The 25,027-nt window shown below is 38.1% G+C and overlaps 1 protein-coding gene across 1 annotated transcript in view; it reads right to left on the reverse strand.

Annotated features, from left to right (window-relative positions):
- The window catches only part of SEMA3A (semaphorin 3A), a 230,747-nt gene that overhangs the window by 116,367 nt on the left and 89,353 nt on the right, over positions 1 to 25,027 (reverse strand). The window contains exon 4 of the mRNA XM_066592014.1: positions 4,636 to 4,755. Within this exon, the coding sequence (XP_066448111.1) occupies positions 4,636 to 4,755 (120 nt within the window). The remainder of the gene's footprint in view (positions 1 to 4,635; positions 4,756 to 25,027) is intronic.

The following is a 25,027-nucleotide window of genomic DNA, read 5'->3' on the forward strand; positions in this document are numbered from 1 at the left end:
AAAATCATAAGATGTATATTTGTAATAGTTGTCAGTAATGGGTTTTAAGCAAAAAAATAAATAAATAAGTAAAATTAAATTAAGGAATGTATCCTAATTGATGGTACCAATTTTATTATTATTACTATGATAATAATAATAAATATCATTATTACTATTATATTTTAAACAGGCAGTTTCATACAAAATTCTTAGCTTTTTTGATGCTGTTATTTTCAATATTTTTGATGCTGGTTGTGGGTGGGGGCTACAATACTGTTTTTAATCCCTTAAGAACTAGGGTGTTTTGGTCCTAAAACACCAGACACGTTTTAGAGGTTTTACCTGTGTGGTAGTATTTTGTTTTCTCCAGCTGCCAAAATTATTTTCACTGCATTGCTCTTTTTTCATATGACATGTAGGGCTATTTTTTGATATATTTTTTCACTTGTCTTTTTTCCCCAGTTTTCAGTTTTATTGGGATAAAAAACTAGAAACAAGTTTTATTTTTTTTAATATGTAGTTTATTTAAAAAAATGTTTATATTTACACTAAAATAAAATATGTGAATTGGTTCCTCATTTTGTTTTGGATGTTTTGACATGCAATTTGTATAGTTTTAGATTACAGGGTGCATATAGTGATGGTTTTTGTTGGCAGTCGCGTTGGGTCGTTTTTTTTATGTAACTATTTTTTCTAACATCTGTGACCCCCTTGACTTTTGGGAGTCATTCACATTGTTGTTGTTTTTTTTTTTATTTCACACTTTTTCACTGTAATTGGGGCATCCATAGGAGTCCCAGTTGCAGGGAAAAACATCCCATTGTACATTGTAACATTCCCCTGTAGTGACAATAGTCACTAACAGAGTTGATCATGGTCTGCTAGAACCCTGCAGATTTTCTGTGCCGGAGGACACCCGGTGGTCACTAAATATTTTTAGTACATAGCACTCATTGAGTGCTATGTAGCCTTGAAAGGAGAAGGTATAAGCATTTAAAAACCACTTCTCCCTTCTCCTCTGGATCCTGAGGACCTAACCTGCTCCTGCTTGATTGCAGAAGTTTAAATCCCGCCTTGTACTTCTGCTATCTGCTGGGATTAAAGCCCAAGATCAAGTAACATAAATTTACCATGCTTTGTCTTTAAAAAGCATGTCTATTTCCATACCACAGGCTCATACGCATCTTATCTTATTTTTGTACATAGACTTTTCAATAAAACTTCAAAAACATCTGGAAAACATACATACAATATTTCAAAAAATGAAAAACACAAACAAAAATGAATGTAAGTAACCCTTCAAACTCTGTTTTTAAATGCGTTTTAAAAAGCTGAAATTTAAATAAAAAAACATAAAAAGGCAGATTTGCTACAGAATTTTATTTTTAGGGCTCATGCGCACAGATCCATAGGAGTTGAAATAAATGTCATATTTCTTATATTGCTTCCAGGGTGGAATAGGAGATCCCTTATAGCATCAAACAATGCTGTATGGTGGTGTGGGAAGTCAATGTGCTACCGTACAGGTGGGCAGATAAATCTTTACTATTCCTCTATTGTCTAGTGTTTTAATAATGTTCGCAAAGCACTGAGCAATATGTTGACTAAACATAAATTAAGGTTGTTAGAAATAGTTATAAGTTTGGGGCCAAACAGTGGAAGAGGTTTCAATTAAATAGTTCTAAAATCATGGCTGCAATACAATTTTATTTATATCCAATGGGGAAAAATGGCATGACTATCACAAAGATTCCAACAGGTTTGAGAGTTTTGTGATAAAAGCAAGGTTGCTTGCCGCTAGAGAGCAACTGAAGTCACAAATTTAATGCATCCATATCTTAAAAGTCTACTCTGAAGAATAAAGCTTTTCACTTTTTTGGACGGCTTTCTAATTAATTATTCAAAATGAAAAGTAAACATAGTACATGTGTTTAAAATATGAACAATTAACCTATATCCCCCATCATTATACATTGTGACCCCCTCCTAACACTTCAGAAAAAAAACTGTACTTTGGAGAAGGAATTTCCTGTTGGTTATTACTATGGATTAGAGGCCTGAGGGGACAGGTAAAGCACAAAAGTCTACATTCCGAGGAGATATTCTATAAGAGTTTTACTTTATGGCTTATGTGCTCTTGAGTAGATAGAGGAAAAGCTGTAGAAGTCATATGAACTTCTAAGCAATTTATCATAATAACATGTTGTCATTTGGTCACAGAAGGTCATGTGTTCGTGGATATCTTGGGAGGCTTGCAATAAACATAGTATGCTAAATAAAATTTAAATACATATTCAGCACAAAAATATGAAGAAACAGCAGGATCTGATGAAAATTGTAGAGGTTTTACAAGCAGTCTACTGCATGCGCTCAAGCATAGAAGTTATTTAGTTTTGTAGGACATTAAGCAGTTAATGTCATTTAATACAGCTGCTTTACTAGTATAAAGTAACAGAAAATACTCTGTACACGTGTAACTGTGCCAATTCTGCATTAGAATATAACCAAAATATGAATACATAAAAACTTATTAAAAACATGCACACTATAAACCAACCAAATACCTTCTGCTATATTTTTTTTATAAAGATACTGTAAATCGCATAATCAAGAAAGTATTTTTACAGTAATCTCAAAGAATGCATAACTTTCATGGGATAGAGCGTATATTGAAGTACAAGAACCTAGCATCCAATATGCATATAAAGAAAGATGCCTGTTAATTAGGACTCTTGACATCACCAGATTTACAGTCCTCGTTAACCAGTGTAATCTCCCAGAACACCATGGATAACCAACTAGTCAAGCATCCTTCTGTTAGACAGAAAAGCAACAATATATTTAAGTTTGAATCTCATTTTTTTTTATCAACTTCTACTACATTAACAACAATGTGGTCCGTCCTTAGCACTAAACCAGCCAGAACCACCAAGGCTCTTTCCTGCCAGAGAGCGCTACAAAGTCCAATTGTGGCCTGTGAACATTCTTGAAACTTTTGTAAGGCCAAGAGGTCTGAATGTGAGGTAGTGTATGTTGTATAGTTAAAGCACATTTTAGATATCAGTCTGCTATGACTCACTATTAGAGGCCATTTTGAGGGTGACCCCATAACCTAAATCTATTACAGCATCTTGGAGACACCTTAATGTGCAGAACAGATGTCTCTTACTACTTGCATCAAACATTTAATCCCCACTGCTTATTATATATATATATATATATATATATATATATATATATATTACATCTAAGCAAAGGTGAGTAGACCCAACAGTAAAAGTATCCCCCCCAGGTACTTATCTGCATACAATTGCTGCCACACCAGATAAGACTTCTCAGGCAGAAAAATAACTAGCATGTAGAGTCAGGCCCAAATTAAATTCACTTCCATATGACCTATTGGGCAACTCAGAAAAACATCTCCTTGTCAGCCAATCAGTCCATACAATACAATACATATTGTAGCAAGGTAGAGAGAAATGCCCATTAAGAAATTCCCAGCAGACTACACCAAAGGGATCTTCTGCAGAAACAGGAAACCCTGCGGGATTTCCGTCAGTTGCCGTGTTTGTGCAACTTTTGATTCAGACATTTCTTACAGTATACTTTCCAGTCTAAACAAATGTAAATACAAAAATAATGAACCAGCATGTCACATTACTGAATTTCCCTGCTCCACATCAGGTTCTAGTAACACTGCCTACTTTACATCTCTCCTTGGCCAATACATGCTTTTAACAGTGGTACTGGGCTTTAGAGTCTGGTATCTCATCTGGGGGGAGCTGCCAAACAGTTGTTAAATAGGCTTCACAGTCTCAGTTCATATCTCATTCCTGCTTTTAATAAAATATAAAAGCACGGAGTTGCAACCACCCTACACATTGTGCATTTCCCTCCCCAACTCCTGCTTAAAGTTTGAGTTCCTGCCAATGGACAGACAGAATTACAAGCTGATGAGTGAATGATCAAGTTCTATGTGGAAAGTTAGGCTAAAGTAAAAATGTGTTCCATGTTCTCCACAGTCTGTTGGTATGGTTTATTTTATGCCAGGGCTGCTTTCTACTTTTAATCCACCTCTGGATAATTTCCAGTTGACCTTTTTTTTTTACAAGATTAATGGCAACCCGTATGGACTTTACTGACTGTACTCCGTTTCTCAAAACTAGTGTGTGCTCTTGGATAAGTGATGTGATGACAAGAAGGTGGCTCCAGGCCTCTTAAAAACCACCCTGGCAACTTATTATATTTATACATTTTTAGTTTCCAAAGTGAATGCACATCATGCTTCACTAAATCCCTCCAAAAAGAATTCTGAGACACAGCAAAAATATTTCTAAAAAGTTTAAATAAACTCTGAATGGTCTTTCTACATTCTTGGTTAAAACCATCATGTTTAGTTCAACATGAGTGAATAATGGCTTTTATGGTTTCCATTAATATGCTATGATTGTATAAAATATATACTTGAGCAGGAATGGCTCTATTTATATATTTATATCAGTTCATACATCATTTCCTTATGCTTGAATGAGAAGATGGCAGCTGTAACCAAGAGAAGATTCTGCAGTGGTGATGACACAATTAGGTAATGGTCTACCACATTCAGTAACATCAGCTTGACATATTAGAAAAACAAAATGTTAGAATTTTTACCTCAGGATAGTGGCCAATGTCAATATAGGTACAGACAGGGTGAAAAGCTCCAGTTCCACAGGCATACAAGTGAGTGTGGTTATAAGCCTTAAGAACCTTAATAAAATTTGCACATTCTTTCTGTGGAAATAAAAAGAAAGATAGTGTTAGCCTTTTCTGTTATTACTTCCATTTCACCAATGATATAATACAATTGTTAAAGTAATAGTACAAGCAATCATCAGAATGCACACACACATAAGTGTACCAAGTACCAGGACTGTCAATAACATCTCTCATATTGGTATACTGTTGCTATGTTTTAATTCCCGTTATTTAGTTAATACATGTATAGTCCACAGCACTGTATAAAATATAGCCATTCACAAAGGTCGTGTGGCGCAGAGTGTTAAGGCAGCAGAAATGCAGTCCTAAGCTCTCACTCACAACCTGAAGGTTGCGGGTTCAACCCCTGCCTGGTTTAGGTAGCCAGCTCAGCCTTCTATCCTTCTAAGGTTGGTAAAATGAATATCCAGCTTGCTGGGGTGTAAAAAGATGACTGGGGAAGGCAATGGCAAACCACCCTACAACTGTCTGCCAAGAAAATGTCATGATGTGATGTCACCCTAGGAGTCAGTCATGACTCTGTGCTTGCACCAGGGGACTTTACCTTGTCTCCATTGTGGATCACCATCAGTTCTCTATCTCAGACAAGCACTGGTTGATTTATTAGTATGTTTTTGTAATGTAAGTAAAGTGGAACACATGAAGGAAACTCAAGCAACCACAGGATGGAACATAGTTTGCTCCATATATACTTCCCCTAAAGGTGGGCCTCAGCTGCTCAACTATTTTCACTGGTAAAAGTTGTGGACTACCCTTTTAGGGCTTTAATTCCTTATGAAACCACTTCAATACGATGTCCCACCATGAAAAAAAAACTCAAAAAATTTCCGGGACTGCAATTCACAACACAACCTCTGGTTAGCCACAAAAACACATTTTACATAGACATCTCTTTAAAGAGTGTCATCAAAGTCATTTTTTTTTTTAGCTAGTCATCTCATGCCCAACATCTCAGAATTTCAAGTTCTACTGTTACAACTGAAAGGTTATAGGAAGACAGAAGAGATACTGCAGTGTGGATTTAAAGCCAGCGGCTGTTTGTGTAGGGAACTGCAGCATGGTTCAATGCAACTAAATGGGCAGCAGCTGGATGTGCCACTGTGCAGGAAAACCATGGAAGCCAGGGGTAGGTTCTTCCTGTTCTCTCAAACCATTTGTTAAAATAACAGCCAGCTCTGGTATGAAATGAATATTTTGCTTGAGTAAGAAATAGTTTTTAAAAAATGTTAATCCAGTCAGTCAACAACGCTAATGTAGCGCTTAGGTCCCTGCATTCTCAGAATCACAGGCATTTCTTGTTAGACAATCTGCCATGGCAGCCCAGGCTGCCATCGCAATCTTACAGCACCCCACAATCTCATTGCAGGGTGCTGTTCGGTACCCCTGAACATCGATCAAGGGATTTAAATGCCGCTGTCAAAACTGACACTGATATTTAAGGTGTTAACAGCTCCGATCAGTGGCACGGCTGATCAGAGCTGTTGTGGAAGGTTGTTAGCTTTAAGAAACAGCCAGTACCCGCATTGTATGGAAAGCGATTAACGCACATTTTCCCTCCATGCAAAACCCTGAACACGCAGGACGTAACTATATGTCCTGTAGTGCTAAGGGGTTAAAGTCAACGTGGCTATCCGGACAAGATATAAACTGTATAACGTGAGATATGTATATCCTTATTTATTTATATAGCGCCAAAACATTCCGCAGCACTTGTGTATATATGAATAACTTCCTATTCATCAGCAGTAATTTCGAGTCTATATGCACAGAGATACACTTTTTTATGCATTTGTATCCAATTATCATCATTACCTGTGCTACATGATGTAATTGTGACCTGCGACCCAGATTTTGCTTTACTGTACTAATGTTTGTTGCACTTAGAAAGAAGCACAAATCTGCTATTTTGTTAACCCGACTGCGTTTCACAGCTGTGTGTAGACAACCGGCCCTGAGAAAGAACAGTTCCAAAGGTGTTATGTGTATGTATATATGTCATAACCACAGTACACCTCTCTCCTTATTGTTGGCGTCCGGCCTAAAAAGACATTGCCTCATAGGCAGAGTCCCTCGCATGTCTAGATTCTCACATCTTCAGCAGTTTAGTGGAAACAAAGGGCAGAGTATATCTAAATCATGGCACCAATTCAGGGAAGGAAAGAAAGAAAGAACAGACAGACGCAAAGAATAATTTTTTTATTTGACCATAAAGCACCAAGAAATGTGGTTTTAAACGTTTCTTACACTAGATTGTCTTTTCTCTTGAATACAATGAGTGAACATGTAAATGCACTATAAATTATGCAGGAATGTTGGTTCATATTGTCAAAATGAGCATGCTACAAGTATTCCTCTACTTGTTTTGCATTCATTTTATTTAATGCAATGCCTTTTTTAAATCTGTGATTGAAGAAGTTTCTGATTAGTTTATAGTGGTTTCGATTTACGATATCCATAAGGACAGAGACACATTACTATTAATCTAGACAACTGTAAGCACATTATTATAGATGAGCGAGTATACTCGCTAAAGGCAATTGCTCGAGCGAGCATTGCCTTTAGCGAGTATCTCCCCCGCTCGAGACTGCAGGTTCGTGTGCCGTCAGCGGGCACGGAGCTGCGGGGGAGAGCGGGGCAGAACGGAGGGGAGATCTCTCTCTTCTCCCCGCTCCCCCCCTGCTGACAGCCGCTACTCACCCCCCCCCCCCCCCCCCCCGCGCCGGCACCTGAACCTGCAACCTCGAGCGGGGGAGATACTCGCTTAAGGCTATGCTCGCTCGAGCAATTGCCTTTAGGGAGTATACTCGCTCATCTCTAGAAAATTATAAACTTCCTTTGCCCAATATCTGCACGCAAAATAAAAGTATTCTGCTCTATACAAACTTTAAGGGGCTTTCCAGCTCTGAACAAGGTTAAGTCACTAATAATTGATTGACAGGGGTCCGCCATCTAGGACCTCCAACAATCAGCTGTTCATGTGGCACATGGAGCTTTTGTGTTTCTGAAGCACACAGCTCTGTACACTTTACAGTGACCTGGAATGCTATTGCAGGCAACGTATCAGTTCACTTGGGATTCAGGCACACAACACCTCCATTCGCTAGCACACCGGCCCTGGTGAACAGACCTCTGCTGATCAACTACTGATAAGCTATCCTGAGGATACATCATCAGTAGTTCAGAGCTTCTTTAAAAGGGTATTCCAGCTTGGAAACCACATTAAATGTGATATTACTGATTAGCCAAATTAGCAATTTCTTAATACAGTATGTTTTTTCATCCCTGATGGGATTTCAATCTTCTAGATTTGCCCCGTTGAACCTGCACTTTAATACTAACTGCTTTATGCTTACGAAGGAGGGTTTCTGATAATAGAAGGAACTGGTACTCTTATATTTGCCAAACATAATGTTCCAGCTGTCTGCATAGGTACAGGACACAAACTACATATGCAGTATATTATACAACTTGACATTTAGAATTGGGCTAAGTCCATATCGAATTTTTTGAAAGGTCTTAAGGTCGTCTGCAGTCTTGTTATCTATAGGAAAATACTGAGGTCATGTTGCGGTAATCCGATGTTTCTTCTGCAACTTGCACATTACCAAATGTTACCATGTAGAACCCGATTTACAGCTACCAAGTAGCTCAGATATCACAAACAACATCAACTCAAAGCACTAAAATTGGATGTGAAAAACTGTTTGACTGTATTGCTATTAGCTGTGTTCTCGTATGGCATATGTAAAAATGTGTTTTTCACTTTTACGCACACAAAATAGAGATGTAATGGCATAAACAGCAAGTTCCTAATAAGTATACTTGGGTTTGTGTCGAAAGGCTACTCTATTTTTAAATGTTTCTAATAAAATTTGGTTTTATCTACCTTTTTTCTCTCTGCCATGAAAACGGAACCAAAAATGCCAGACACATACAGACAGTTAATGACAAAAAACTTCAGTGCAACATGATGGATGTAAAGAATAGGGACGACTATGATGGGCTACAACCAATGCATCAGTTTTTCAATCCAATTTCCTATTCATTTTAAAGTGAATTGAAATAAACCATTCATTGATGTATCTCTCTCTACTTAGCTTACCAGCTCTGGCTGAGCCTTAACCAGTCTCTTTGCTTTCCTGCTCCCAGAACATTATTCTACCGTTGTATAAGGCACTTGTTAGGCCCCACGTGGAATACTGCGTTCAGTTCTGGTCACCAGTGCTCAGGAAAGATGTTACACTGCTGGAGGGGATTCAAAGAAGGGGAACTAAACTAATACATGGAATGAGAGGACTGGAATACCCAGAGAGGCTATCAAAATTGGGATTATTTACATGAGGGGACGATACAAGGATCTCTCCCAAGATCTGTTTATACCTAGGACTGTGATGATAACAAGAGGGCATCTGCTATGTTTAGAAGAAAGCAGGTTTCATCGCCAACACAGAAAAGGGTTCTTTACTGTAAGAGCAGTGAGACTGTGGAACTCTCTGCCTGAGGATGTGGTAATGGCAAAATCCGTAGAGGAGTTTAAAAGGGGACTTGATGTCTTTCTAGAGCGGAAGAATATTACAGGATATAAATCTTAGGTCAATTGTTAATCCGGGTATACAGGCAGGTAGAAAATATTAGGGGTTGATCCAGGGAACAGTCTGATTGCCATTAGGGAGTCGGGAAGGAATTTTTCCCCAAATGGGCTAATTGGCTCCTGCCTCTTGGGGTTTTTTGCCTTCCTCCGGATCAACACAGGAGGATAAACAGGCTGAACTAGATGGACATTCTCTTCATTCAGCCTTACATACTATGTTACTATGTATGTTACAGTGAGTCATACACATTTTGCTGCTATGAGATTGCAGGGGATACCGTAGGTGTGGTCTTTTGGTCTTGTCTCTGGGATGCATTTATAGTCATACTATTCTTTTGTATATTATTTTAATTGCTCTTCTTACTAGCAGAAAAAAATCTGATAACCGATCAGTAAAGTCAGTTCTCTGGTAGCCCATAAGCAATAAAGAGGGAGGTAATTCGATTCTGATGATCCTTTTACAGAGGAGTAAAGGAGACTTGAAGTCTTTCACTCCTTTCAAAATGATAGCACCATAATGATCCTAATTATGGAAATATATCAGGGAATGACTATTTATGCAGTTCTCCAGTGACTTTACCAAAGTTGATGCTAGACTATAATATGTCATATAGTTGAGATACTAAACTGCATCATTTCATGGACATTAGCCATAAATACTGTACATTTGACTCTTTAGATGCCAAATCACAGGTGATTATTTAAGAATTTAACCTTAAAATAACAATATAGAGAAAGCTTACTTTACTGTAACATGCAAGAGATGAGCTATGACAATCTGGCACAGCGGCACTGTGAGAAACATGTACAAATACATTAATATTTTACACGCAGGTCTTTCTACGCTTTAAATAAACAATGAGAGCAAAGACTACAAGTTGGCATGTTCAGTAAACAGAAATATAACCCGGGCTGCACTGGAATGTATATTTAGCCAATTCATTATTTAGAGAACAAATCCGGCATATTTGTATCAATATGTCAGCTGCACTGTTTAAACTTTCTCTTTAGACTAAATTAAATTGGGTGGATAGTTGAAGCTTTAAACAAACTCTTATAAGGTACTATACAGTCTACAGACAAGGCGCAATACAAGTACAACATTTTACTAAATCGATACATGTTGTTTTATTAACAAGTCAAATACCATTTTAAATTGAAAAATATTGGACTCATTGCACAACACTAACAGCATTAAAGAGGTAGTCCCATATTGTAAAGTCATGGCATATCACGAAGATATGCCATAACTTCATAATTGGTGGGGGTCTCCATAATCCAGTAGATGAGAGGGCCACAGCACTGATTCAGGCTCTGCGACACCCTTCACTGTTTTTCCCATCACAGCAACATCTTGTGGCTACCTGGTTGTGTTGAGAGATACAGTCAGTCCTATTCATTTGAACAAACCTGTGCTGCAGGTCTACAACTGAAGGCCAGGCGAAGACGGTTAGGGGACCTAAACTGTAAACCAGCGCTGTGGTCCACTCATTACAGGTCCCAGAATCTAAAACCCTATATTCATAAAGTGATTACATATCCTAGCCATATGCCATCACTTGAATACCCCTTTTACGCCTTTATGCTTCTCTTTGATGGGAGGATGCAAATGTCGATAGATAGATAGATAGATAGATAGATGCAGATTTGTGATAATGAAGCATCTATATTGTTTCTGAGGACTCCAATTGAATCTATAGCATTGTCTTCATTCTTCAGCTCTGAGGAACAGTAATGGAGTGCTGACATTCAGACACAATGGGGTGCCTTGGGTATGTAGACATTTTCCTAGAGAAGAATTGCTCCAAGGGGAGACTATGTCTGTACATATAAATCTGATGAAGCATGCCTCAACCTTTCTTTCTGACAGAATCTGACAAAAAAGTCTTTGTATTCCTTCATATGCAATTGGAAGCATAATAAGACTTGTACATTTGTATGAGCACCATATTACAGTTCTGTACAACTCAAAAGGTTGTACAGAGTCATAATGCAGATATATGCATATGAACCCTAGGTGGCCATAAAAAAAACAGACAAGGATTTATTGCAGTGGGTCTCCCAAGAGGAAGAGGTGCTACAGGGGATATTATCACTTTCATGATGGTGCTGATATCAATGACAGCATTTACAAAGTGCTACCAACAGCCAAACTTGTGTGATTAGGCTACATCTGAAATTGGCACTACTAGATATTTCAAGTAGCCTTCTATAAATCAGATTGCTAATAAAATGATCACTGTGAGAAACATCCATAAATATATTAAACAAGTAGGCACTGGTGAAGCTGGTGTTTTATACAGAGTACAATAGTTTGGCTTTTTCAGGCAGTCTTTGCATGGACAGTTACAAAAATAAAGTCTATCCATCTGTCAAACATCTGCCACACACAGAGAAATTCAAACAAAATGTAGGAATGTTTAGATAGATCCCATGCATTATTTTCTCTAAAGTAACTCTATATTTGCTTCCTTTTTGGCTAGGAAAGAGGGGAAAATTAAATGAAATCTAAGCAAATTGCATATGTCAGTAATGAAAACTATCTGTAGAAGAGATGTTCACTTTAACTTACAATCTCATCTGCAGCACTGAAAGATATTCAAGGCAAGGATGTGTCCAAAGCAAAAAAGGTACTAGAGCTTAAAGAGCATTTCTTTCAGCAAATAAAATAAACCAGTTGAAGATTATTTTATTTTAAAAATGTGAAACGGTACAGAATTACATTTCTTTTATACAAAGTGAGATTCATTGATATGGGGACAAATGATTGTTACTACATCCCCATAGAGCTGGATGTTCACACAGAGAGATGTACAGTTAACCAACAAGCATTTTGTGTTTGCTAAAGAGCAATGATCAGCCAAAGAATGACCAAATGGGCTAACATTTGTGCCCAATAATCAGACCATGTGAAAGGCCCTTTAGTTATTGTGTTTTGACTCTGTCAAATTGCTCTGTCTTCAGCCCTTTCTTACTTCTATTTCTTCAAGGGAAAGATTGGTTAATACGAATATGGTCACTATTATTATTCTCAAAAGGGGTTACCAGCCAGCTTTTAAAGATATGCTTAATAGCAGCCACATGGCTCATAGAACCTATAGTCAAGAGACGTTGACCTCTATGGGAGACTGTTCTAGCGTCATTGTGCAGGGAGGGTGAAGAAATTAGTTTTGACCATCAGCTACTGTCAATGAAGATGCTTCAGATCCATCTGTCATGAGCAACCTGCACAAACCAAGACCTGTTGTAAATATTTGCGAACTGTGTTATGAATAAAGCTATTATATTGCAAGAATGTGGCATGCATCTGATAATTACTCCTCTCCAAATAGGCTGTATGTCATGGCGTGCAGTCAAAATGTTTTCTGGCTATAGAACCAGAACAAATGGGAGTTGGCACCAACTCAAAGCTCCCCACTGTATCTACCAGCTGATACATCACCAAAGCAAAGGGGTGAGGAAAACAAAGATAAGAAGCTGGTTGAGGCTCCCCTCTAATCCATTTGTTGTCCGGACAGAGTGAAAACTCTTAGATTTTAGGATCATATTTAATATACATATTGATATGCAAAATGAAAACTAAAATCACTGAAAATTTTCCAAAAATATGGTTAACGACGGGTCATTTTCTGATGACACAGTCACTTTAAACACAATTTATTCTGAGGGACATTGATCAAAACCTGTCAGCAAATGAAATCTGTCTCTCTGACAGAACAATATGCAGCAAATTAACCTTTTCCCAACATCTGTTGTACATGTACATGGAAATCGAGTGGGACAGTAAGGAGTGGGCTCAAGAGCTGTGTCTGCTCCACATGCAGAGAGTGCTATCTGTCAAACAAAGCCAACACCTGGCTGTAGCTTGCAAGCCTCTGGACTTGCCATTTTATTATATGCAAGCACACAGGACCTAGTAAAGTAGCTAATAAAGATCGGTCCTATAACAATTATTGGACAGCAAACTGGAGAAACATACAATGCCTACAACATAAAGCAAAAAGTGCACATAGCAGGTTAAGTAAATATAAGATCTGAAAATGTGGAGATTGTGCATACAGTTGACTGCAGGTCTGAGAACAGTATGAGTACAGTGAACCTGAGCCTGTAAAAACAGCCCCCGTAGCTAAAAAAAAGTCCTAATATCCCAAGTGCAAGAAAAGCTGAATACCTAATGACAATCAGTGGATTGTTTACAGCGTAAAAACAAAAACGTATCAATTAATTTATATTATAAGATTAATGAGACACTCACAGGCTATTAAACAAACAAGTTTTTTGAAACGTTAGGCATGCCTTTTTTTCTATTTCATTTCACTTATAAATTATTCAAATTGTTCAATACATTTTATGGTACATGAAATGTTACTGTTTAAAAATACAGCTTGTCCTACAAAATCCAGAACCTCATGTTGCTATGTCAAAGAAAAACTAAAAAGGTTATGGATCTTGGAGGGTGGAAATGAAAAATAAAAAAAAAAGATTAAAACTGTTTATAATGGGAAAGGGTCAGCAGTGTGCACACAATCTTGATGAATCTGCCAATGCTTTGCAACACCACAGAGATGGAACTATTGTTGTTCTCAGACACGTCTGGTTAACAAAAATGATGAAATACCTCAATACATGAGTTATGCTTGGCTTGAATCTTTAGTGCAACCCAATTTTGATAATATAGTTGCATGAATCAGAAAAAGTAAGGCAGGAGATTTTTATGTATGGCATTTGGCTTAAAAGCAATATTCCATAGTTTATGAAACTACATTTTCCAAAAAAAATTCATGTTCACCCCATTCATTACTTTAATAATAACAATTACATAAATTAAGCCACGTGCTTATTTCTACTAAAATACAGTTGTTTTCTAATATATTTCTCTTTCAATTACTGAACTCATTAACCACATTTTTTTTAAATCACTGACTCCTCTTTCAGGACCTCCCCCATTAAGTAATTTCTTTACCAACGTCTCATTGATGTTGCAGTTTTTGTTTTGCAACTTTCTGTAACCAACACAACACACTGAAGCCTAAGGTCCAATGTTCATGGGTGGGAAGATCCTCAAATCAAGACACCCATAGGAAAACATGGGCGTCCGCAAATATAATAAAGCATCCAAATTGGATTTGCGGACCTTTTGGTCCAAAAAAAAAACAAAACGGCATGCTCCGTTTCAGTGCGGATCCTGCAGTCCGTCCGCACTTGAATTTTCTCTCAGAAAGTAGATGGAATATTAACTGATCTTCCCTGTGCTATTGAGGGAAGAAAATAATGCAGGCTATCTGTAAGCAGAGAGATGGTGAGGGAACACTTAGCTAATTTAAATTAATTCATGTCTCAAAGTCCAGATGAATTACATCCTAGGATACTAAAGGAAGCAGCGGAGGTAATTGCTAAACCACTTGCCATAATCTTTGAAGATTCCTGGAAAACAGGAGAAGTCCCAGAAGATTGGAAAAGGGCAAATGTTGTCCCTATCTTCAAAAAAGGTAAAAAGGTGGATCCAGGAAACTAAAGGCCTGTGAGCCTGACTTCTATACCAGGAAAGATCTTTGAACAAATTATTAAACAGCATGTATGCAAGTACTTGGATAAGAATGAAGTAATTAACCAGAGCCAGCATGGGTTTGTAACAAACAAGTCATGCCAGACGAATCTAATTTCCTTCTATGACACAATCACTGAGTAGGTTGATCAGGGAAATGCGGTGGATAAAGTATATCTTGACTTTAGTAAAGCATATGAAAAAGTGTCTTATACCATACTTATTGAAAAAATGACCAAATATGGGTTTGACAAGGCAACTGTTAGGTGGATTCACAACTGGCTGAGTGATCGTACTCAAAGAGTGGTCATAAATAGCTACACATCCAAGTGGAAGAATGTATCAAGTAGGGCACCACAAGGCTCTGTCCTTGGCCCAGTGTTGTTCAACATTTTTATAAATGATCTGGAGGAGGGAATTGATGGGAAACTGATCAAATTTGCCGATGACACAAAGCTAGGAGGGATAGCTAACACTAGGGAAGAGAGAGAGAGAGTATTCAAAAAGTTCTAGAAAAGCTTGAACAGTGGGAGGCGACTAACAGAATGTTATATTTAACAAGGATAAATTCAAAGTCCTACATCTGGGCAAGAAAAATAAAAAAAGCACATACAGAATTGGAGGAATTGGGCTAAGCAGCACATGTGAAAAAGACTTGGGTATACTAATAGATCATAGACTGAACATGAGTCAGCAATGTGATGAAGCAGCCAAAAAGGCAAGCACAATTCTGGGATGTATTAAGAGAAGCATAGAGTCTAGATCATGTGAGGTAATTATCCCCCTGTACTTTTCCTTAGTTAGACCTCATCTGGAATACTGTGTCCAGTTCTGGGCACCCCACTTTGAAAAAGACATAGAAAAAACTGGAGCAAGTTCAGAGTTACCAAGATGGTGAATGGTCAACAAATCATGTCCTATAAGGAATAGTTAAAGGATCTGGGAATGTTTAGCTTGCAAAAACGAAGGCTGAGAGGAGACTTAATAGCTGCCTACAAATATCTGAAGGGCTGTCACAGTACAGAGGGATCAGCCTTATTCTCATTTGCACAAAGAAAGATCAGAAGCAATGGGATGTAACTAAAAGGGAGGAGGCACAAATTAGATAATAGAAAGAAACTTTGACAGTCAGGCTGATCAATGCATGAAACAGGTTACCTCAGGAGGTGGTGAGTTCTCCTTCAATGGAAGTGTACAAACAGAGGCTGGAATAATATCTGTCTGGGATGATTTAGTGAATCCTGCACTGAGCAGGGGGTTGCACCCGATGACCCTGGAGATCCCTTCCAACTCTACCATTCTATGATTCTCTATAATTCTATGAATTACGAATGTTCCACAGATTCAGCGGGAGAGCAGGAGTTTAAAAAAGAAAACAACTTCACTGCACATGTTCATCGGCACACCGGTCGGTGCTTCTGCACATGTCCGCAGTGAAGAAGATAGAGGACCCGGATGGGAAAGCAGAAGATCCGCAGTGTCCTCCGCAGCGGGCAGGGTCGAATTCCATTGCAGGCTCCCATCCACGTGTGGACATGAGGCCTAAACACAGAAATGTTTATAGAAAATAAACAGTATATTTATACAACATTTAAATTAAAATGTTCACAATGTGAATGGATTAAGCTGAAGAATATTTATGATTTTGTGGGACCTTGACCATGGTATATAATTATGTATTATTTTCTATTGCACATATGTGGATCAGTATTTACCCAGTAGAAATAAAAACCAATGGCAGCAAAAGCAGAGGAAAATACAGATCAAAGGATGAAATATTGATGACATATTATTGCAATGTTATCTTTAACACGTCCTTATTATGGATCTGTATTACAGATGTCTTACAATATACTTATACGAAACTGGCTATAGAGAGAACTGTGTGGATGCTCAATCTGGCATCTTCTTCTCATTTTCTCGGCTTTGCTACTGATCTGCAATTTGCTGTGCAGCACATATTTCTGGAACACAAGCCATAGTTGTATGTAGGTTAACTAAAACAGTAGGACGTCAGACCTCATAATACTTTCTGTGTCCTCTAGGAAATACAAAGAGGAAAAATGGTTAATATTTATGGTAATGTGACCATTTTATTTAATAAGTACCATCTGATCTTTAGCTTACTTTACAAAGTTGTACTTTGATTGCTATACTGTAATGAATGGCATGTACTGTTTCTACTAACTGAGGTAAAATAATGACATTTAGTCTTGGGAAATGCAAAAAAGGAAGTCTGGAATATCTAATAGGTGATAACAGAAGAAAATAATACTGTGATTATATATGGATGTCTGTACAATTAGTTGAAAAGATGTTAAAGTGATTATGAAGAAGTAGGAGTTATTTTAAACATATGTAGAATACATTTACACTGAGGATGTTTTAAAGATATTATACATTAATATTTTCCATTTCTTTATGTAACTCAGTAAAATAATGGTTAGTAGTTTTTTTGTCCTAGGTTCGGAAATTTTTAACTCCCTGCTGCTCCTCTGCCCAACAAGCCACAACGATGATTAGGAGGATGCTAATAATGTCCTGAGTTTTCACCAGTCTGAAAATCAAAACGTATCATCCAAAAGTTTTCCCTCAAAAATGTATACTATTATAACGAGAGATCAGCAAACTAAATGATGCAAACCTTAGTTAGTTTTACATGTTATCATTAGAGCACCAGCCAAGTAACATAAACATCAGTTCATCCAAATGGCAACATTGTATCTCACATGCAAATGCTTTGGAATGTGGATTTTTTTTTTACAATGTACTGTATGTTTTTGGTTAGGGCAAATGCATATTGTCCATCAAGAGTTCATACTGTAAATTAGCTGCAGATGTTGGGTTTTAAAACAAACGTTCATCTTAGCTTACGGCAGAATTCCACCTCTCACTGTTCTCTTTCCTCTATCATGTCCCTCTACAAAGCTGACAAATACAGAATATCAGAAATACTCTCAACAAATAGCATTGTATTCTTTAAAGTATACTACTTTTTTTTCCAATATTCAATATGTTTTTCTTAGAGTGGTTTCACACACAGCTTTTTTGCAAGTTTTTTTGTATATGTTGTGGCCAGACAGTTTGGAGAAAAGAAAGTACCCTACAAACAAAGCTTTTTGGTGGTCATTTTATTCACTTTTGGTGTTCTTTTTGAGTTCACAGCACTTTTTTTCACCCGGCATGCTTTAGGTGTGGCAATTCTTTTGTGGCAATGCATTTTCTCATAGACTTTTCTATAGGAATAAAAAAACACGTAAAAAATGCCTGAATTTAAAAAAGCAACCCCCCAAAAAACCTGTAAACCTGCATGAAATTCATAGTGATTTTACAAGTCCAAAGAGTCACAAAACAAGTGTAGGTGAAGGATACCTTGTAGAATGGCTTTCTCAATTCCTGCCTGCCATTCAGAAAAAAATTTAAAGGAGATCCTTGTGGACATTTTGAGCTGCCCATGTGACAGACACTTATTTAGTACTTGTGAATCAGACAATGTGCTGCCTTACTTAACTGCTTCTACCTCAATATCAGAAACTAATTCGGTGAAGCAGAATTATGCAATTAACTACATGATTCTTATACAATAAGGTTCGAATGTACCCAAGCATCTTTACATGAACCAGAAATGTTGCGTTCAACGTTACCAGCAGAAAGCCTAATCTATGCATCAACTATGATAGCTTTTTTCAATAAGAAAGGAGTCAGACTTGGCTAGATCTCCTCTCTAGAAGTCTGATTATAGCCTTATAGGCTGCCTCTATTTAAAGGGGTTGTGCAGGATTTTAAAAAAATGGATCCCGTCAACGAAGCCTGTAAGAAACTGATTGTAAAATGCAATTAGGGTGATTTGATTGCAGCTCTAGACTGAAGGTGGTAGGGCTAGGTTGGAACCTTATACCAAACTTCTCCTGTCAAGCTGATGTTAGTCTTCATCTGCAATGGCTGTGGCACGGATGGTGGCCACATTTTTTGAGTTGCTGCACAAACTCTTTAATGTACGCTCCTATCTATGTTAAAACTGATCTAAAACCTAAAGCCTATGCATACTTGAATATAGTGAAGTTTATAAGGTGATTACCATGCTGATTATGATCTACAAAAGGAGAAAATAATAGCCAATTGATAAATATGGTAAAGACTGATTTTTTAAAATTTATTTGCTAAACTATAATAGTTGAGGTGATATATACTGAAAAGCAGTGACAAATATTAATATGTTATCATTTGCTTCCACAAAACACAGTATTTCAGAAACTGAATCATAACATCCTCTCTAAGGCCTTAGTCAGACGGGCGTTTTTAGCCGCAATTTGCGCATGCGCATGCGTCCGGCGATTTTATAAAACCATTGCTTTGCAATGGTATCGGACACATGAGCGCTTTTTATGCGCTCGTCCGATAAATTATAGAACAGAAATCGCAGATCGCACCTATCTGCGATCTGCGATTCCTGTTCTCTTCTCTATATGCGCTCAATGGGGCCGGCGGCAGCAGCGCCGACCCCATTGAGAACATATACTAGACAAATATAGAGCAACATGCTCTATATTGGCGCATATTACGTTCGCATACATGCCAAGATAGTGTATGGGGATTTATTGGCTCCCCGTACGAGAGATTTGCCCATGGAAAACACTCATGTGGGAGCCCAAAGGGTCTATTCACATGTTGTTGATTTTCTGCAGACTTTATTGCAGATCTGCAGCAGATTTTAACCTTTCAATTGAATTCAAATGTGAGGAGATGAATACTGCTGCAGATCTGCAACAAAATCTGTAAAAAAAACTTGTACCAAGTTGGCGATGTATGAATGCATCCTAAGGGCTTGTTTACATTAGCGTGTTTGAGCAGTGAATGGAATCCATTGATTTCAATGGGTTCATATACATGAGCATATTTTTTTGAAATGTGTGATTTTGTGAAAAAACATGCAACATGACCTATCTTATGCACATTTACGCACCGGAAGAGACCATTGAAATCAATACTCTTGCATAAATACACACAAAATACACAGAAAACCTGTGTATATTTTGTGTGTGCAAACACGTGGGAGCAAAAGCACATTTCAGTTGTGCAAACATGAGGCATATTTACGCGGCTGAAATGTCCTTACGCTCATGTGAGCCCAGCCTGAGGGCTCATTCACACGGGCTGCGATGCGTACAACACTGCAGGATACTCAAGATATTGGATGCATACGCTTGTGTAAATGAGCCCTAAGTCACACTATGTGCAGGTTGCTGATATATAAAAGTGGAATCTGTTAAACCTAAAAGTCTGGGTTTTTCAATGGTGCAGTCTCCGGCAAAACAGTTTCGGCACTGAGATTAAGATTTCCATTTTTTTTAGCTTTCAGTGGTATATTGTGGAGGTAGAACTTCTGTAGAGCTAGCAACATATAAAGTCATATTTCTTCAATTGCAGCCCAGACTCTTTCAGAGTACCAATAAGATAAACTGAAATAAGAAGGGAAATTATAGACTAGGGAAGGGGCATTTAATGGAGTCAAAAGGTGGTCAGCTGAGCACGCACTCTCAAAGCCTGTTTCAAGGACCATAAATCTGTTATACTTTGGATCAAAAAGTAGTCAGATCTGTACTTTCTAAATTCCAAAATAATCATCTGTCCTTTCATTATTTTTCTCATTAATATTTGCTTGAGCTGCATATTATTTTTGGAGATGAATAATCAACATAGAGCTGTACTGTGGTAGGACTGAGGTCGCTATTTGCGTTTTCATAGGCATACATTCAATCATGTTACGTTATCTCAACCCAATGAGTAATTATGAGGCAAAGTAATTCAGCCCCACAGAAATCAGTGAACATGATATTGCTTGATCAGCATACTGCAACAGAACAATAAATAATATAGATCATATTATGCACATTCTTAAATAAGTGATCGTCTCTGTACAATGCAGTGGAATATGTGTGCACTTTATAGGCCGGCTTCACACGGCCGTGACGGGCTCCGCGGCGGAATTCCGCGGCGGAGCCCGTCACGGCGCCCCCCAGAGACCCCAATACTTACCTCCGGATCCGGCGTCCTACGAGACGCTTCGGCGCGCATGCGCAATAGAGCGCGTGACGCGCCGGCCGCGTCATATAACACGCCCACAGCGTCACATGACGCACCGGCCGCGTCATATGACGCGGCTGGCGGTAGGCAGGGAAGCGGTTTCACGCTATCTTCCGCTGTGTTACAGCGGAAGATAGCGTGACGGACGGCTTCCATTGACTGCAATGAAAGTTTTCCGCGCGTACACCCGCGGCAAATAGAGCATGCCGCGGGTGAGGACGGGTGACTTTACAGTGCGGAATTCCACGGTGGAATTCCACACCGTAAGCATTGAGCTATTAGGTTCAATAGAATCCGTCCGTGGGAAGGAGCCCATAAAGGAGTAAAACTAAAATAAATCCAATTCTACAGAATATGTGTAACAGGGGTAGTAATACGTTAAATCTACTATTTTGGAGGAGAAATGCTCAGGCATATTTCAAATTTTAGTGTACATTTATTGCAGCCACAGTCATTTACACTTCTATTTTCCAGGAAGCATGATTTGAAGAAATAACATTAGGTTCAAATTTTACTCCAAAATATGTATTTAACAATCTTCCAGTTGTTTAGGCTGAGGATATGTAAACCATATAATCACAGGATACATTCACTGTGTTATATCCTGCCTCCTGGTCAAACATTGCCAACAAGCAGTAAATATGTGGTCGACCTTGGTAGCATGCATGCCTCAATACACTTACAAATGGGCAATCAGAGAGGTTATCATCCTGAGTCTGTTCCTTATGACTCACAAACTTTTGCTTGCAGTCTGTCATCAACAAAAGACCATCATAAAACAGATGAACAAGTATTCCTTTGTTGAAGCCTACCAACAATGTTAGTTTTGTGGGTAGTTGGTCCATATAGCATTCTTCAGTATTTGTCAGTCCACACCTATGGAATCTAGATGAGTGACAAACTCTGCACCTTCAGGCACTTCTCTTTCCAGTGCTAATTTCACACTTCCTGAAGACAGGATAAATGTGAAAGGACAGCTGCTATATGTGCCGTAGTTTTCACTGACACAGAACAACGGTCTCCTTAAATTCTATTTAAATCTATTCCAGAAAAGCAAAAGGAAAATTAAAGAAGTTAAGGAAGCAAAGTGAACTTCCTAATTAAAGGGGTTTGCCAGTGAAATACTATTGATGACCTATCTTTAGGATAGGTCATTAGTAGTTTATCGGCTGGGGTCCGCCGCTCAGGACTTCGACCAATCAGCTGAGCAGGCGAATGTTGTCAGCACCGCAATAACACAGAGGTCAGAGCGGAGGCCTCCGCGCCAACCTCTGTGTAGTGGCTGGAAAATTCTATGAGAGCCGTGCCTGCAGTTACTAGCACCGACCACTACATGGCAGGCCAGAACGGAGATTTCCACTCCAAATACACAGAGGTTGGAGCGTAAGCCTCTGCGCCGACCGCCGTATAGTGGCCCACACTTGTAATTGCAGGCACGGTTCCCTTTGAAATTAATGAGAGCCATGCCTGCAGTTACAAGTGCCGGCCACTACACAGAGGTCATCACGGAGGCTTCTGCTCCAACCTCTGTGTTATTGTGGTGCTGACAACATGCGCCTGCTTAGCTGATTAACTATTGATGACCTATCCTGATGATAGGTCATCAATAGTATTTCACTAGAAAACCCCTTTAAAGTAACCATAGAGCTTAGGGACATGTGTGTAACGATCCAAAATATGTCACCCATAGAAATCTATGAGACCATACCATACATTGAGATGTTTTTCCTGACAGATTGAAACAGAATTTGTCATGGCATAGTCCATTACAAGACATATTATGAAGATTATCTTCCATAGAAGCTTTGTTCCTAGGTGAGAATCTGATACTATCTGGAAGCACCATACACAGGAGTGTCTATGACTCAGTAATGGCTAACCATAGAGACTCCGTCTACTACTGCACATGATCCATGCATGTAGTATTCCTGTGCGTTTCTAGTCAATTTTAGTCTACTGTTCAAGATAATGTGGAACTGTTCTACTAGATTATATCGATCATCTAATTTGGACCTATCACTTGTTAGGCCTCTTGAGTAACAAACAGTACTCCCATAGACAAATATAGTTTACACAGGAAATTTTAGGAGTTTCCAATCAATGTGAAGATTTTTCTTTTCTGTCCATTGGAGAATGTCCCACTTCTGCCTTCCCCAGATATGTTGAAAAATAGATAGTCATCAGGCTTACGCACATAGAAAAGCTGACATGATTTTACTGTTTAGCTTTGTCTAATTATTTCTAAATACAGATTAGTTTCTTAAGGGTGGTCACCCAATGATCATCTCTCTGGGACTTCTCAATTCACTCTGTGCTTAAAGAACACTGTTATTATTGCCAAAGAAATCCTACACTACGGAATGTCAGGAATTTTATATTTAACTAACAGTCTGTCTGGCAAGTAGCCAAAACTATTAGTTGGTTCAGATTCAGACACAATTCAATGAAATTATTTGGATCTTGTTTAAAATAATGGAACCAATCCCATCTGAAAATAAAAAAGTGTTGAAATTTCCTGCTGAAGCTACTACAGTATGCGTTTAACCTTTTGGACTCACTAGCAAATTGGATTCTCTAAGACTGGAGTAGAGAAGAGATAATGCACTGAGTTTTCTACAAGAGATCCAATTAGAGTCATCTTAGAATCAGATAATCATAGATAAACTGTGCAGCACATATTTGAACCCAGTGTTCTAAAAAAAATACTGAAGTATTTTCTAGGACTTGTTCTTGAAGATAAAAAGTATCACTTATTCATATACAGTCAAACCTCTAGTTTTGTTGGTAATCCATCTGAAAACCATCGGCCAAACTTGAAACCAATGAAACTCGAGGTAATTATTTTCATAGGAATCAATGTAAATCCAATTAATTCATTCTAGACATTCCAAAAACACACCCAACCATATTTAATAAAGAAAATATATGGTTTTAAATACCAAAAAAGCAGCATAATGTAGAGCTGTGTGTTATCTGTGGTGTTACATAGGACTGCACGTCACATCTACTGCATTATCTGTCCTAAGAGTTATCACTGTGTTATCTGATGTGTTACATAGGACATCAATACTCACATTTCAGGTGCTGTAGGGGTCCCCGCCGCTGCTTTTGGAGCTTTTGGGCCGCTGCTGGGCGCTTGTCAAGCCAGCAAGGCATCTATTGCAAGTGACGGGGATTGAATTCCCCCCTCCCAGCAAGAGATTGCTCTGATTGGCTGAATAGGCTGAGTGACAGCCCTCTCAACCAATCACAGCCACATCTATTGGTGCAATAGTTGCTTTACATAGTAGGTAATGTTTTGGTTTTAAATCAAGAAACTTTCTAAAGTTTGTTTTAATGGTTATGTCAGTTTGATTGTTATACCAGCTCATAGTATAAATAATTATTAATATATGATATTCAATAAAGAGTTGAAATTCATAACAGGAAATATGTATTAAAATATCACTGATACGTATTCTGTACTTTCAATTGCTGCAAGTTTAGCCCAAAAAGTCACAGTTGTTGGAGAAACAATCCATTTGAATGTAATATATTTGTACAGATGTCAAAATCAACAAAAGTATTAGCAAAAAAGTATTTGTTGGTAATCTGGAATTTCATATCAAAACCAAGAGAAATACTTTATGCCAAATATTAATATAAAAAGTAAAACTCTGGAAAAGTGAACAGTAACATGAAGTCTCTAATCTGTAGTAATGTAAAACATTTAAAATGAAAAATCAAAACTTTGGAAAAGAGTTAACAGTTAGATTTTTTCTTATAGTGTGAGCAAGCAAAAGGAAACAAACCCATTAATGTAAGAGATAATATATAAGAAAATTTGTATGTGTGTGTTTGCTCTTCATAGGCTCCTATGTGCCTTGATGGATCTCAACTAAATTTAGTAAACATAATCTTCATGATCCAACTTACAATACTGGAGTGACAGGGGAAGGTCAACTGTGTGTTGCACATAGCAACCAATCACAGCACAGCTTTCATTTTACTGGAGAAGCTTAAGGAATGATGATTGGTTGCCATTTGCAAACAACACAGGTTTTTTTTTTTTTTTGCTTATTTGCAGT

This window comes from Eleutherodactylus coqui, chromosome 2, assembly GCF_035609145.1.
Source record: "Eleutherodactylus coqui strain aEleCoq1 chromosome 2, aEleCoq1.hap1, whole genome shotgun sequence".
In the NCBI taxonomy this organism is placed as follows: domain Eukaryota; kingdom Metazoa; phylum Chordata; class Amphibia; order Anura; family Eleutherodactylidae; genus Eleutherodactylus; species Eleutherodactylus coqui.